Below are 14,481 nucleotides of genomic sequence, written 5' to 3'. Positions count from 1 at the left end.
ATAGTGTCATTTAAATCTCTGTTCACTTTTAATAAACTTATTCTTGATTTTACTGTAACTTCATCTCAGGATTGTAATATTACAGTAAAGTGTGACTCCTCAGCGGAGCGAACAAGGTTTTGTGAGTGTCTGGTGACAGGGACTGGATACTGCAAAGGGAAGGCTCTTCCAGGGGGGCTGGGCACTGGGGTGCACCAAGTGTTACCTGCAAGGCAAAGTAAGGACTGGCAGAGTCCTAAGGCGTTTGTTCAGCTGGCTATCCAGCTGGGGTGGCAGGACATTGTCAGTTGGTTTAACATCAGCAAATCTCTCTTTTGTAAAGGCAGAGGGATAACAAGGTGACTTACAGTTCTGGATGCCCTGAGAGTGTGTCACAGTAAGCAACTTTCTTTTCCGTGTTTATAAAAAAATCTGAAAAAATAAATTATTATAAAAATGCCTTGGGGCAGATTATTGGAATTGTCAGACGCCTGTTGCTTTAGAAGAATTAGGGTTGACTGTCACTGGACCAACTCATGGGCCTGATTTCTCCACTCATGCTGATATAAATCAGGAGTAACTCCATTTATTTCAAATACATAATACATAATTGAAATAAATGGAGTTACACTGGTATCATAAGAGTGAGAAAAGAAGCAGTCCCATATAGAGAGTTGTTATTACTATTCTGCTTCACTAACATGTTGTTTGTTTGTAACAACAATATACCACAAACACGTCAGTGTCTTTAATAAGCTGTAGCCTAAACCAAAGTTTCTACTAGGGATGAAATTTATATTGCTGTAAACCATTTTGTTAAGGTTCTGGAAAGGCTCTTACTGCAGCTCGGTGGCTTCTTGGCTCTCGTGCGTATGATAGTTCATATATTTCATCTTCAGTGTAGTAAAGATCAAGTGACAGCTGAAAAACACAGAACTGGATTAGTCTCTAAGTAGTTGCTGTTATTCCATGGATTTACTTGTTTCTGGTGCACATGCAACTTGCTGGTAAATTAATTGTTAATTAAGGCTGTGCTACAAAACCATGCATTTGGGGAAACACTCATTCAAAGCATGGGTGCTGACAGCAATTTGAAATAGGCACATTTCCAAATGCCAATCTGTTGCTCCCATTGCCTGAGAAACGGACGCAAGTACAATCAGATATCTGCATCTAGCAGTGTGAGTTAATAAGTGACCCAATAACGTCTGTTGTCCCCATGACATTACAATAGGGGTTCTGTCACATCCACAAGTGATGTCTGCCTGTGTGCAATTATGATTCAAAATCTATTTTGGTAGATTTGTCTTTAATAGCTGCCTAAGAAGTTTAGGGCAAAATTAGGTTTCTGTGCAACAAAATTGCTTTTCAGTGTTTTAATTATTTAGAATGAATTTCAGTATAGTTTTTATTCAAGCATGCCACACACAAATGTAACTATAAAGAGAGAAGTAGCCTAACTAGCCTCTCTGAATTGACATGGCTCTTAGAGTTCAGTGACCCCTTTTCCCTCTTCCTCCCACTCCTGCACAAACAGAAGAGTTATTGAAGCTGTACAGGTTATTTTAGCACTATCGCGATATCCACAAATTCAAGGAAGTCATTCCCAAGAACTATTGAGTTTCTTGCCGAGTTGGTTATTTGTAGGTGTGGTATGGTATCTCTTTTGATTTCCATATGCTCAGCAGAGTCCGGGAAGCCATTTTAATTTGTTTCTCAGAGGGAAACCTATGAGTGGCCTGTTTAAAGTCAGAAACATTCTTAACCTCACTTGATAAATCTGTATCCGGCAGACAATAGCATAGAACATTTTATACTATTATAATTCTCACAGCTACACAGAAGTGCTTTTATTGCTTGATACTTCTCATATGCTACTGCATTTTTACAAGGAAAATAAGTGGTCTTCACTCCACTGTAGTCTTACCATAAGGAGTTCCTGTGGTTATTATTGCCCAGACCCTGCGTTATTTGTTTCGCTGAGATTTTGAGCCTCATATTATTACACTACCTTTTACAAAGAAATAATCTCTTGGGAAAGACCAAAATTCTGTTGTCGCATTGCACAAAGGCCAAGTCTCAGTTCTGTGTATTTCTGGAAGAGTCCTCCACTCCCAGGGGTGCTGATCTTGTCAAAGAGAAAGGGGCTTAAGGAAGAAGATAGGAGAGAAGCTGAGCAAAGGACCATTTGGCAGGGCTACAGGAAGACTGAGCGAGCCCCTTCAATAGAGGGAAGAAGTGTCCACTCAGACCCTGATGAAGAAGCTGTAGCCTAGTGTGTCCGGGTTTTTCCTTCTTTTTGACTATTTTTGTGAACCCTGAAAGGGGGTAATTTTGGGGGTCATCTCGAGGGCTAACCCAACCAACAGGGGACACTGTGATGCAGACCAAATCTGATAATGGTGGAAGCTGAACTGCACCATCATAGCCCTCAAACAGCATCGGTTCATCACTGGGCATGGAGACCCCATCACAGGAGCTGAAGGAGGCAGCATATAGCTTCATTGCTATTACTCTTCACCTCAGTCTATGCTGTCAGCCTGAAATCTGCTGTTTCAACATCTTGAATTCATCAAACCCAGCTGGGATCATAAACAGTGGGTAAGTACATGCAAGAGCCAGAAGATGGGGTTGCTTATTCATAGTGAGAATCCTGCTGCTACCACCATTAATTTTAGAAAGGGGCTATTATTGCACCTGGATGAGAGAGAATTTTTTTTTAAAAAAAAAAAAGCTTGCCTACTACCCCCTTTTGCCTTTGTTTCTGCAAATATTCCAGCAAATAAGGTTAGTGGCAGGGAGTTCTTGCAAATAACCAATTCTCAGCTGATATTAGATAGTTTTCACAGAAAGTGAATTCGGAACTTTTGCATACAAATATTCACACTAGAAAGCTGGTTCTAGGAGCTATGCTTATGTAAGCCACAAAGGAATATCTGTACAGATCACCCTCTGTACCCAAGCGAGAGCTTCAGCTCAAGCTACAGTAGCTCATGCCCTTAGCTCTAGAGGTCCTCAGGTCAATTCCTGCTGTACCAGCCAAGATGGCATCTCTCATACTTGCATAAGCAGGGCCCAGAAATATAGCATGTGACACGTCCAAACAAAACTGAACAAGGCTGCTCAAGTTTCTGATTTCAAATATATGCAAAAAACCACTTGACCAACCTACAGATCAAGAATTATTATTGCAGAAGTTGTAATGATAATTTCAAATAATCAATAAATCTTAAACTGGTTTCTGGCAATTCAAAAAACAAGCTAATTTTGTCAAATATTTTCATTATGAATTAGTCACTCCTCCCTGCAATTACCACCACCTCTTCACACTGACATGTCTGCTGATGCAAAAGCAGGTGACTAAAGACAACAGGAAGGAGTACGATGGAGACTGATGTGAGCCTGGGGGAGGAATAGGCTAACCCCAGGCCCTGGAATGCCAGAGAGAAGCTACTATTGTAAAGTCTTACAGCAAACCCAGAGTAATGTACATCTGATACAGTCACAAAACATCCACCATTTTCAAGGCTTTGCACTGAAATTGTGAATGGCTGCAGTTGTATATATTTCTGATGTGTAAAATTATTTTTGCTAAAATGTTATGGAAAATAAGAAAGTTTAGGAACATAAAATCACTTTAAACAAGGTATTAAAATCTTTTTTGGTTTTGGATTTTTTTTTTAGGGGTGAGGCTAGGGGAAATTCAGTACTTGGCAAGGCTCTGTAGGAAAACCTGACTGACTATGGCCCTGATTCAGTAACACAGGTGTTCTACGTCAAGCACATGGGTAGTCCCAGTGGTAGAGCTACTTATGTGCTTAAAGTTAAGTACATATTTAATTGCTTTGCTGAAACAGGGTCTGTAAGCTGGAAGCAAAACTGGCCCATCTTGTTAAATTGCAACCTGCTAAAAATAAACAGCACAACCTGGGAAAAGTAAGTACATATTAATAATTCTTCATAGTTTGATAACATTCTAGGAGCAACTAGAATCGTAGGACTGGAAGGGACCTTAGGAGGTCATCTAGTCCAGTCCCCTGCACTCATGGCAGGACTAAGTATTACCTACACCAGGGGTCAACAACCTTTCAGAAGTGGTGTGCCGAGTCTTCATTTATTCATTCTAATTTAAGGTTTCATGTGCCAGAATACATTTTAACATTTTTAGAAGGTCTCTTTCTATAAGTCTATAATATATAACTAAACTATTGTTATATGTAAAGTTAATAAGGTTTTTTAAATGTTTAAGAAGCTTCAATTAAATTAAAATGCAGAGCCCCCGGACTGGTGGCCAGGACCCAGGCAGTGAGAGTGCCACTGAAAATCAGCCTTTGGCATGCGTGCCATAGGTTGCCTACCCCTGATCTAGACCATCCCTGACAGGTCTTTGTCTAACCTGCTCCAATGATGGAGATTTCACAACCTTCCTAGGCAATTTAATCCAGTGTTTATTTACCCTGACAGTTAGGAAGTTTTTCCTAATGTCCAACCTAAACTGCCCTTGCTGCAATTTAAGCCCATTGCTTCTTGTCCTATCCTCAGAGATTAAGAAGAACCATTTTCTCCATCCTCCTTGTAACAACCTTTTATGTATTTGAAAACTGTTATCATAACCCCCCTCAATCTTCTCTTCTCCAACTAAACAAACCCAATTTCTAAAATCTTCCCATATAGGTCATGTTTTCTAGACCTTTAATCTTTTTTGACTAAAACAATGATATTGAGACACATGTACATCTCTTATTTAATTTGGATAGCATCCCTGCAGAACTAGTAACATTGTCCTGGCAGAGATATTCCAGAAAGAACCACCATAAACACAAGAAGAACAAGGAGTCCGGTGGCACCTTAAAGACTAACAGGTTTATTTGGGCATAAGCTTTCGTGGGTAAAAAAAATCACTTCTTCAGATGCTAAAGAAGAGTTTTTTTATCCACGAAAGCTTATGACCAAATAAGCTGTTATCTGTTAGTCTTTAAGGTGCCACCGGACTCCTTGTTGTTTTTGTGGATACAGACTAACATGGCTACCCCGATACATAAACACAAGCTAATTCCAGACAATCTTTGCTAGTACCATACAGCAGCTTCACAAAGTAAAGTAAAATATTCCTCAGAACTGAGGTACCTTTATCCCAATAGCATCTTATGATGTCTCTCCCTTTTCATGTTGAAGCACACAGCAGCTACTATCAGCAACAGGCATAGCAAACCCCTCCAGCATACCTGGAGACTTTTATAAGACCTACTATCTCTCCAAGTGTATCCAGGGAGTAAAGGCAGCTCTGCCCCTAGTTAGTGCCTCCTTAGTGAAAGTGAGGCAGTGCTTGCCAACGAAGGAGAGCACAGACAAATGTCTTAATTCCTTCCTATAAAAATAACCCCCAGGAAACTACCAAAACAGCCTGTATTATCAACTACATTTTCCTACAGCCCATGTCCTCACCGGGACTACTGTGTAACCCCTACTGTACCCTAAAAACCTTACTTTTTTTTCATATTAGCTGTAGAAAAGTATATATTTAGCTTTAAACACTTGAGAAATGCATGAAAAGCAGTTCGAAATAGGCAGTGTTTCTGTGATCTTACAGACCTACCGTGAGCAGATGTACAAGATCTTTATTAGCTTCTAAGGGAGGTGCCAACTCCTGGAGTTGTATCAGTTCATTTATGTGGTTATACAGAGACTGTAGTTTATGCACATTAATTTTTTGGTCCTCTAAGTAATTTGGCATGGCCTCATAAAGGGAGATCAGGTCTTTCAAGTGGACCCCAAGGATTGGGATCTTAAAGTTAGTGCACTCATTGTAAGCACGTCGATAATTGTCATAGTTCCTATAAGATGAGAGCAGTTCTGTCATTTCATTAAACACCTAAAGAAAATAAACAAAGTAGTAAAATTAATCACGTTTTCTGTGTTCATGATTTTGTTCCTGTGAACATATTTGTCTCTTCAGATGGTATAGAGACAACCCATGTTATTTGTCACTGACATGTTTTTATCCTCCAGAAAGCCAAGCCAAGATTTACAAAACAAAACAAAAGTAACCCTACAGGTCTAAATCTTCTGGCTTCAAATGAAACCTAGTTTACAACTGCTTACACATTTAATAATATTTTAAAAAGCAATCCACCAATATTTTCAGATTCTAAACCACTTAAACCCCCAGATTTTAGCTTCACAAATTAAGATGATTTAAAATTAGGTATCCTTAAAAATACAGCCTCAAGTCACCAATTCCCCCCCATCTTCCCTCTCCCCCCACTTCCATCACCGCGTATTTGGAATCTTTTAATCTGTAAATGTAATTGGGAGGAAAAAATAAAAATTGTTTGCCTGAAGGTTGTCCAGTCTGTATTGCCTGATGGTAACTAAACTGTATGTTTATGATACCGAGTACAGTGATACTGACCTTGTTGACCTCATGAGGAACATACGAACTTGTTTCTTTGAGCCTGGAGATAGAGCTGTGACAGAGACCTCCTATCACTGCCATTAAAGTATTGAAATTCTGCAACTGGTGGAGCTTCTATATTGACAAACAATATCAATTACTTAAGGTTTGAAGCTGTGAAATGTATATATCCAAATTATGCTTTCCTTTTAAGCTGGGGCCTAGGTTCCGTTGGTTCTACAGAGTTCCTAACAATTTCCTTTCTAGAACATCAATCTTGGTTACCATTTTAAAACAATCTTACTCCACTTTTATACTCAAGCAGTGTTCTCATTTGTTGGGGTGGCGTGTGAGCTCTTCCTTTATACAAAAAGCCTTTTTATTCTACAAGCAGAGCGCGTCTCCAAAGGACACCTCTCTTCAGTGCAAAGGTAAGATTTTAACAATATTCAATGCTCCTGTTCAGGAGAATCCTGAGCATGTTCTCTTTATCACAGTAATTCACTAGCAAATAGGGTCTCTAAATGGTGACACCTCTGGAAGTTTAAGGGAAAGTATTGAGTGGTTCAAAAGCAAGTCTAGCTGCTTTGAGCAAATGGGTCTACAATATGGGTCTCAAGGGAGAGACCTACTGCAGTTGAAAATAAGGTGATACTTGATCATTTGGTATAAAAATAGAGACCACTGCCAACTCTCCCTCCCAGCTGATCCCACTGGAGAATACAGGTAGTGGTGAAGGAGGAATAATTAAAGGGCTGACAGTTTCAAAGAAAGGACATATGACAAACACAAAAAGGTCAAAGTGAAACTGACCTGTGCAACATGAATAAACTTGATGAACACTTCAGCCCGAAGTTGTGGTGTTGGCCTACTGAGTACCATTAGTTGTACCCATTGGGAGATACCATTACAAAGAGCAATGGATCTTTCCATTGTTGGATTCTCCTTTACGCAGCTGTTTACAATGTAATTCTGGTAATCTGAGAACTAAAAAACAAAACAAAATTAAAATCGCATCCAGACTTTGTATATTCCATGAAGCCTGTGTGCAGATATATATCTTCTTGCTAAATAAAATACAGTGGCATGTTATGTATTTTATATTTATCTATAGGGTGGAAACCATCCCCCATCCTTAAGCTCTGCTCAGTACAGGGAGGTAGAGGGGCTTCAGTCTGGGAGCTAGCTGACGCTCCCCAAATTACCTTATGCCACTGTCAGAGGTAGTAAAGCTCTGTCCCACCATGCTCCCATCCTGTTCCCCCAGCATGCAATAATGCCGAAGATGAAAGGAGGACTGCTGGTGCAACAGGAAGCTATGCTTCTGACAACTTGACACCAGTTGAGATTTCCCTCACATAAGGGGAATTCTCTACTGGCCACCTCTGGCCAAAATATGTTCACTTCACTATTCCTGAGTAGCATAAAGTGGCTGTGACGAACGAAAGAATCCAGCCCATAATCTGTATATGACTGTTACATATTCATGAAATGGCTTGGTGGTGGAATTCTCTCTCAATGCTTCCAATGTTTCACCTTCCTCTGCTGTGCTTGAAGGCAGACAAAGTGACCCGTATGTTTTTTTTTTTTTTAATTTAGAGCTGTTAGTAAGCAGGAAGCATCTTTTGAATTAGGATCTCTCAAAGAGAGGTTCTTGTGGGGTATGTAAGTGATCAGAATTTAGAATTCTAGTGTCCAGCAACTTCTGACTTTTACGGTTACTGAAAACAAATTGAGTTTTCTTCTATGCATTCATTCCAAAGGAAATTGACTGACGTGAATTAACTAAATATTACAGCCATCTTGTGGTCACTACTCATGGTAACCATACAAAGATGCAGAAGCCCTGTATGATGTAGAACTTTTTAATTTACATTAACCTGCAATATGTGGCTGTGCATCTTGCCAGGGCCACTCAGGTCTGAACCACGCACTCAAGCCAGTCTGAGGGAGGAAACAGGAGGTGTGTGAAATGCATTCCCTGGGGTCCACCAATCTTAGTGGCAGACCAGCAAGGGAATAAGGGTGGGGAGAGATACAGGGCCTTCAATCCTGCATTCCCAACTGGGATGGTCTAGAAGACTCAATCTGGCTTTGAGCCTTCTGACACAGAGGCTCCTAACCCTGTTCGGTAGGAGAGGCACATGTACTTGTCCCACCTTAAACAACTTCATGGATTCACTTAGTTCAGTGGTCCTTCAGAGAAGGTTAAATATAGAGGGAGGTTAATTGCTCAATCCAGCCCTTAGAGAAGTAGCTTAATTTTAGGGAAACTGGAAGGAAGATATAACTTTCTTATCTCGAGGCACTGATTCTGATCTCACATCTGCTAGTGTAAATATTCCAATGAAGGAACAATTCCAATGAAGTCAACATAATTTCAGAATCAGGCTTGTGATTTCTTATTTTGCCAGGCAGATTGCAACAATGTCTTATTTAATTTAATCACAATGATCCAAAGGGTACATCCACACTACCCACCAGATCAGCAGGTAGCAATCGATCCCCGAACACACTCCCGTCGACTCCGGAACTCCACCAGGGAAAGAGGCGGAAGCGGAGGCAGAAGGGGAGCTGCACCGTGAGGATGGGGCATAAGTCAAAATAAGATACGTCGACCTCAGCCCATAGCTGAAGTTGCGTATCTTATATTGACCACCTCCACCCAGTGTAGACCAGGCCTTTGTGTAAGGGAACACCTGCATTTGTTACAACAATCAAGAAAGAATGCTCATTTTTATCAAAGCACTTTGCTCATCAAATTTAATAGTGAAAAGTGCAAGGTCATGCACTTAGGGATTAATAATAAGAACTTTAGATATAGATTGGGGATGCATCAGTTGGAAGCAACAGAGGAGGAGAAGGACCTTGGGGTATTGGTAGATCACAGGATGACTATGAGCCGCCAATGTGATATGGCCGTGAAAAAAGCTAATGCGGTTTTAGGATGCATCAGGCGAGGTATTTCCAGCAAAGATAAGGAGGTGTTAGTACCGTTATATAAGGCGCTGGTGAGACCCCACCTGGAATACTGTGTGCAGTTCTGGTCTCCCATGTTTAAGAAGGATGAATTCAAACTGGAACAGGTTCAGAGACAGGCTACTAGGATGATCCGAGGAATGGAAAACCTGTCATATGAAAGGAGACTCAAAGAGCTTGGCTTGTTTAGTCTAGCCAAAAGAAGGCTGAGGGGGGATATGCTTGCTCTTTATAAATATATCAGAGGGATTAATATTAGGGAGGGAGAGGAATTATTTAAGTTTAGTACCAGTATAGATACAAGAACGAATGGGTATAAACTGGACATTAGGAAGTTTAGACTAGAAATTAGACGAAGGTTTCTAACCATTAGAGGAGTGAAGTTCTGGAACAGCCTTCCAAGGGGAGTAGTGGGGGCAAAAGACATATCTGGCTTTAAGATTAAGCTTGATAAGTTTATGGAAGGGATGGTATGATGGGAGAGCCTAATTTTGGCAATTGATCTTTGATTATCGCCAGATAAGTATGCCCAGTGGTTGGTGATGGGATGTTGGATGGGATGGGATCTAAGTTACTGCAGAGAATTCTTTTCTGAGTGCTGGCTGGTGAGTCTTGCCCACATGCTCAGGGTTTAGCTGATCGCCATATTTGGGGTCGGGAGGGAATTTTCCTCCAGGGCAGATTGGCAGAGGCCCTGGAGGTTTCTCGCCTTCCCCTGCAGCGTGGGGCATGGGTCACTTGCTGGTGGATTCTCTGCAGCTTGAGGTCTTCAAACCACAATTTGAAGACTTCAGTAACTCAGGCATAGGTTAGGGGTTTCTTATAGAAGTGGATGGGTAGGGTTCTGTGGCCTGCTTTGTGCAGGGGGTCGGACTAGATGATCACATTGGTCCCCTCAGACCCTAGAATCTATGAATCTATGAATCAAGATCAAGGGAGATATCGGATTCCATGTATTGAACCAATGTCCAGCCTTTGAATTTCCTTAATACTTCAGGATCATTTACTATGCAAGTATTTGATTCAGACTGGAACAATCCAAACTGTGAAAAAAAATTAGGTTCAGATCCACAGCCCACGCACCAATTCTGACTTATTAAATTTGATTTTATACCAAGTAGAAAATTAATTCCTCTAGTAAGCCTATAAAAACAGAAACTGGAAGAGATGGATCTGTAATAAAAAGTAGTAAATTGTCAGCTCATAACGCTGCTTTATGTTCCCTACAGGTTCTTTCTTGTCTTTATCTTTCTTTTGTTTCTTTTTCTTTCTTTTTTTTTTTTTTACTAATACGAGCTATCAACTGTTCAAAATCCATGTAAAAAAGCAGAGATGACAGCCAACAACCTTGCTTTGTTTCCCTTGCTAAATTAAAAATGGAAGAAATATTAACACTAATAAGCAGAGTTGTCTGTGAGATTACAGACTGTTCACATCCATTGTTTGAATTTTGGACCAAAGCCAGATTTGGCAATAGCGTGGAACCCAGGCAGCCACTCTACAGAGCTGGATAATTTTTCACTATTTAACTATATAATTATTGTCTTTGTATTGGTTTCAGTACAATAATAAGTTTGATTAGATTATGTTGGTTACCAGAAGTTCTCCCTTCTGGAAAATGCCAGAAGGCTTCCCTATAATGTTGGGCACATTTTTATATAACGTATTAGACAAGCTTTGAGAAGAATGCTGGTGTCTGAATTTATTATCAAGGTTATTTAACAAGGCTGGAATGGAAAGTAATTTTGCACAGAGCAAATAAACGTTAATTTCATTCAGAATAAACATACCTTTTCATCTCCGACTTGTATTTTTACTAAGAACAAACACAATTCGTCTGCCCCAAACTGAACAAGATAACGGCTGAATGAAACAACTGAAAACAGCATAGACTCATAGATGGCCATGTGAGAGATCTGAATTCAAAGAACATTTTGTTCTTGCTCTAGCTTGCAGCACTGGAGCAATGATGTTTTCAGCTTACAGCATTTGAATATCAGTCATTTATCAGCCCACCTTAGTCTCTTTTTTAGATAATTATGGAGGGGGAATCTATTAACCATCCTGTTACAAGGTTGCATCCCACAACTAGATACGAAAAGAAGTGGAATTAAAATGGCAAAATTGTGGCCCAGAATCTCATAGACCTGATTTCGGAGTACTTGGGTATTTTTTGTAAAATGGAAACCACCACAAGTCTTGTAATACCATTAAACTGAGTTCACCAGTACACTGTCCTAAAAAAAAGTCCCATTCTATGTAAGCATCTCCTGAAGTTCAAGTGGCTTAGCTATTTCAAGATTTAGGACCTACATAGGTTATCAGACCCTATGAAGACACATGTTATCCTACCATTCTGTCATAATTCCATCAAACTCAAAAGCTCAGCTCTTAAAACCAGTGCTTTTTTTCAGTAGTAACATCTTGTTCACACTGGACATGCTCAGAGAATTAAACACAGTCATTAAGACATTTAGATGGAATGACTAGAAATTAAAGCCAGACAAATTCAAATGAGAAATACAGTTGTTGGGTGGGGGGGTGAGAGAGAGAGAAATACACACATCCAACAACCCAACAACTGTATTTCTTTTTTTCAAAAAAACAGAGAAGGAAATTAACCTTTGGAACAAACTGCCAAGAGGAGTGATGGGTTCTCTCTCTCAATACCAAGACTGAATGTCTTTTTGAAAGATACGCTGTAGTCAGACACAAGCTACTGGACCCAATATGGGAAATACTGTAGGAACATTAATGATTTGATGGTAACTGCTAGCCTCAGAATGAATAAATGTATGTATGAATAGTTACTCTCATGTTAGCATTACATCATCTAATTTGCGAAGTCTCTCCCATAGCAGGGACAAGTATTAGGCTACTATATTAGGGAGGCATTCTGCGAGGAGTTAAATAATCACATTGTTTAATGGATAAAGCACTTTCTTTTCCTAACCAAGGTCCAGGTGAACTAATTTTTTATCTCAGATTATCATTAATAGAGTATGCTGGAACCTATGTTACACAGCTAAATAACTGGCTGAGAACTATGAGGGAACCAAGACTCTGACTGTGCATCATACTTGTTATTCCCATTAATCATTAATTAATTAGTTTCTGCACAGAGCTTTGAAAATGTTAAGCATTATATAAGCGTTAAGTATTATAACTGCCTACAGGTAGGACCCTATGCGTAAATGCGTGACTTCAGTCCCAAGGCTGTTAGATTTTAACATAACATATGAGGAGTCACGTACCTGGAGCTTAAAATAAAGTGCACTGATGCATGACTAGGAGAGATTTTTTTGCAATCTGTTCAACATCCCTCTAACTGCAAAACTTACCCTTCAGATTCTAGTGCTACCATCCAAAAGATGAGTCTCTTTGTTCTTTTAGCTACGCATCTTATCTCAGCAGCTTTCATACCAGTATTGTACACATTTCCGGGGTGGGGAAAGGAACAACTATACCCACAAACACACTGCCCCTCCTTGCTGCTTTGAACCTACTGTGCACTTTTGTTTGACACAAAAAGAATATCAAACCATACTGACCTTTTCTTTAGTGTGACAAAGAAAGAAAAGACAGTCAGGTACAGCCCCAATTGGCCTGTTTAAAATAAAGTGTTACTTTAATATTTAAGGGGTTTCAGGGCTCTCCAGGAGCCCCTGTAAAGGAGTGCTGCAGCACCCCTCTGCTGTCATAGTGGGGTGAGTACACCAGGGAGACAGAATCAGGCAGCCTAGTTCCTGCAGTGCTTTGCTTTCCCCATTCTCCAGTCCCCTCACCATCCCTCTGCCCCCCATGCCACTTGCATCAGCTTAAACACTGTTCTGAGTGAAAGGAGATAGCTTGTTCCTCAGCCTGACCCAACCTTCCTGACCCAACCTACTGTCTGAACATAAGGGGGTCAAAACTGTCTGCCCTCGCCCCTGCTAGCTCCCCTGACCCAATACAAACACTTTTTGAAAAAACAAACAAAGTAAGGATCAGGATGAAAGTGAGTCCAACCGCATACACTCAAGGTTAGTTGTTTTGGTTTTTTTCTAGCCAAAAGCTGATCACTTACTGAGATTCTTCGGAAGGACTTAAATTCAAGGTAGGTGAGGTGGTCTGATAGCTCTTCCGGCTCTAGATGATCAAAGAGAAGTGAGACTTTCCTTTTCTTACTGGTGTTGGGCTTTATCCGCTGTGTAAGCTTTCGGGACCAATCCCGGGAATTTCTTTTTATAAAAAATAGGAAAAAGTTTACACTAAAATTGAGGTTGATTTTTGCAGGAAAACTAATTTACATTTCCCCCAAAACATGGTTGCATCAGTTGCTTGATTTATTGCAGTTGAAAACCAATGAATGATTTGAATTTCAAAAGAACAATTTCTTTATATTCATTATGAATAATGGATATTTCGACATATGCAGTATAGCTGTAGCCATGTTGGTCCCAGGATATTAGACAGACATGACGGGTGAGGTAATATCTTTTACTGGAAGTTGGTCCAATAAAAGATATTATGATAACAGTCCCGTTGAATGCTTTTAACATGCATTTTTCAAGTACCCTTTAAAGATAGTAAAATTACATTATGAAACAGAATACTGCCATAGTGACATCTCCTCAGCATTGTTGTGCTTAACTCTCTCCAGTTTGCTGTGTCCATTGGATCAAATCCCAGTCCCATTAAAGTCAATGGGATTCAGTGGCAACAGGATCTGGTCAGTCCATCATGCCTTGTTATTGCCCCTTATTGTCTTCATGGGCAGCTCAACTGAATCTCATAAGTAAGCTTATACTCTACTGCCAGCTATAAATTGTGGGTCAAATTCGGCTGCCTGTTTCTCACTCTTATTTAAAAATGGGAAGAGTGTCTTCTCAGGAGAGAGCCACGTGAGATACAGCCCCTGTGCCCTTTATTTTTCTAGGTGCTCTGGGATCTGTTCTTGACCAGATAATAAGATCAGCAACAACACATAAAATAACATTAGGAATTAGATATAATGAAATGAACCCTATATTATCTCCCTAGTAATCTGAATTTTGGCTTTTAAAAAGTCCACTGTTTTACCTCATGTACATGCTGAGTAAAATGTGTTCTCCTTTCTCACTGCCCTTTCAAGGAATTAAGTCTTTCAA

General features: G+C 40.0%; 1 protein-coding gene across 1 annotated transcript in view; it reads right to left on the bottom strand.

The window, feature by feature from the left end:
* The window catches only part of RASGRP1 (RAS guanyl releasing protein 1), an 86,025-nt gene that overhangs the window by 32,208 nt on the left and 39,336 nt on the right, over positions 1 to 14,481 (bottom strand). Inside the window, exons 6-10 of the mRNA XM_050954827.1 lie at positions 13,419 to 13,572; positions 7,187 to 7,360; positions 6,392 to 6,508; positions 5,576 to 5,851; positions 820 to 900 (exon numbers count right to left, since the gene is read on the bottom strand). Coding sequence (XP_050810784.1) covers positions 820 to 900; positions 5,576 to 5,851; positions 6,392 to 6,508; positions 7,187 to 7,360; positions 13,419 to 13,572 — 802 coding nt within the window. The remainder of the gene's footprint in view (positions 1 to 819; positions 901 to 5,575; positions 5,852 to 6,391; positions 6,509 to 7,186; positions 7,361 to 13,418; positions 13,573 to 14,481) is intronic.

Source organism: Gopherus flavomarginatus, chromosome 5 (genome assembly GCF_025201925.1).
Source record: "Gopherus flavomarginatus isolate rGopFla2 chromosome 5, rGopFla2.mat.asm, whole genome shotgun sequence".
Classification (NCBI taxonomy): Eukaryota; Metazoa; Chordata; order Testudines; family Testudinidae; genus Gopherus; species Gopherus flavomarginatus.
Note: the sequence above shows the minus strand (reverse complement) of the source record. Positions and strands in the feature narration are given on the sequence as shown.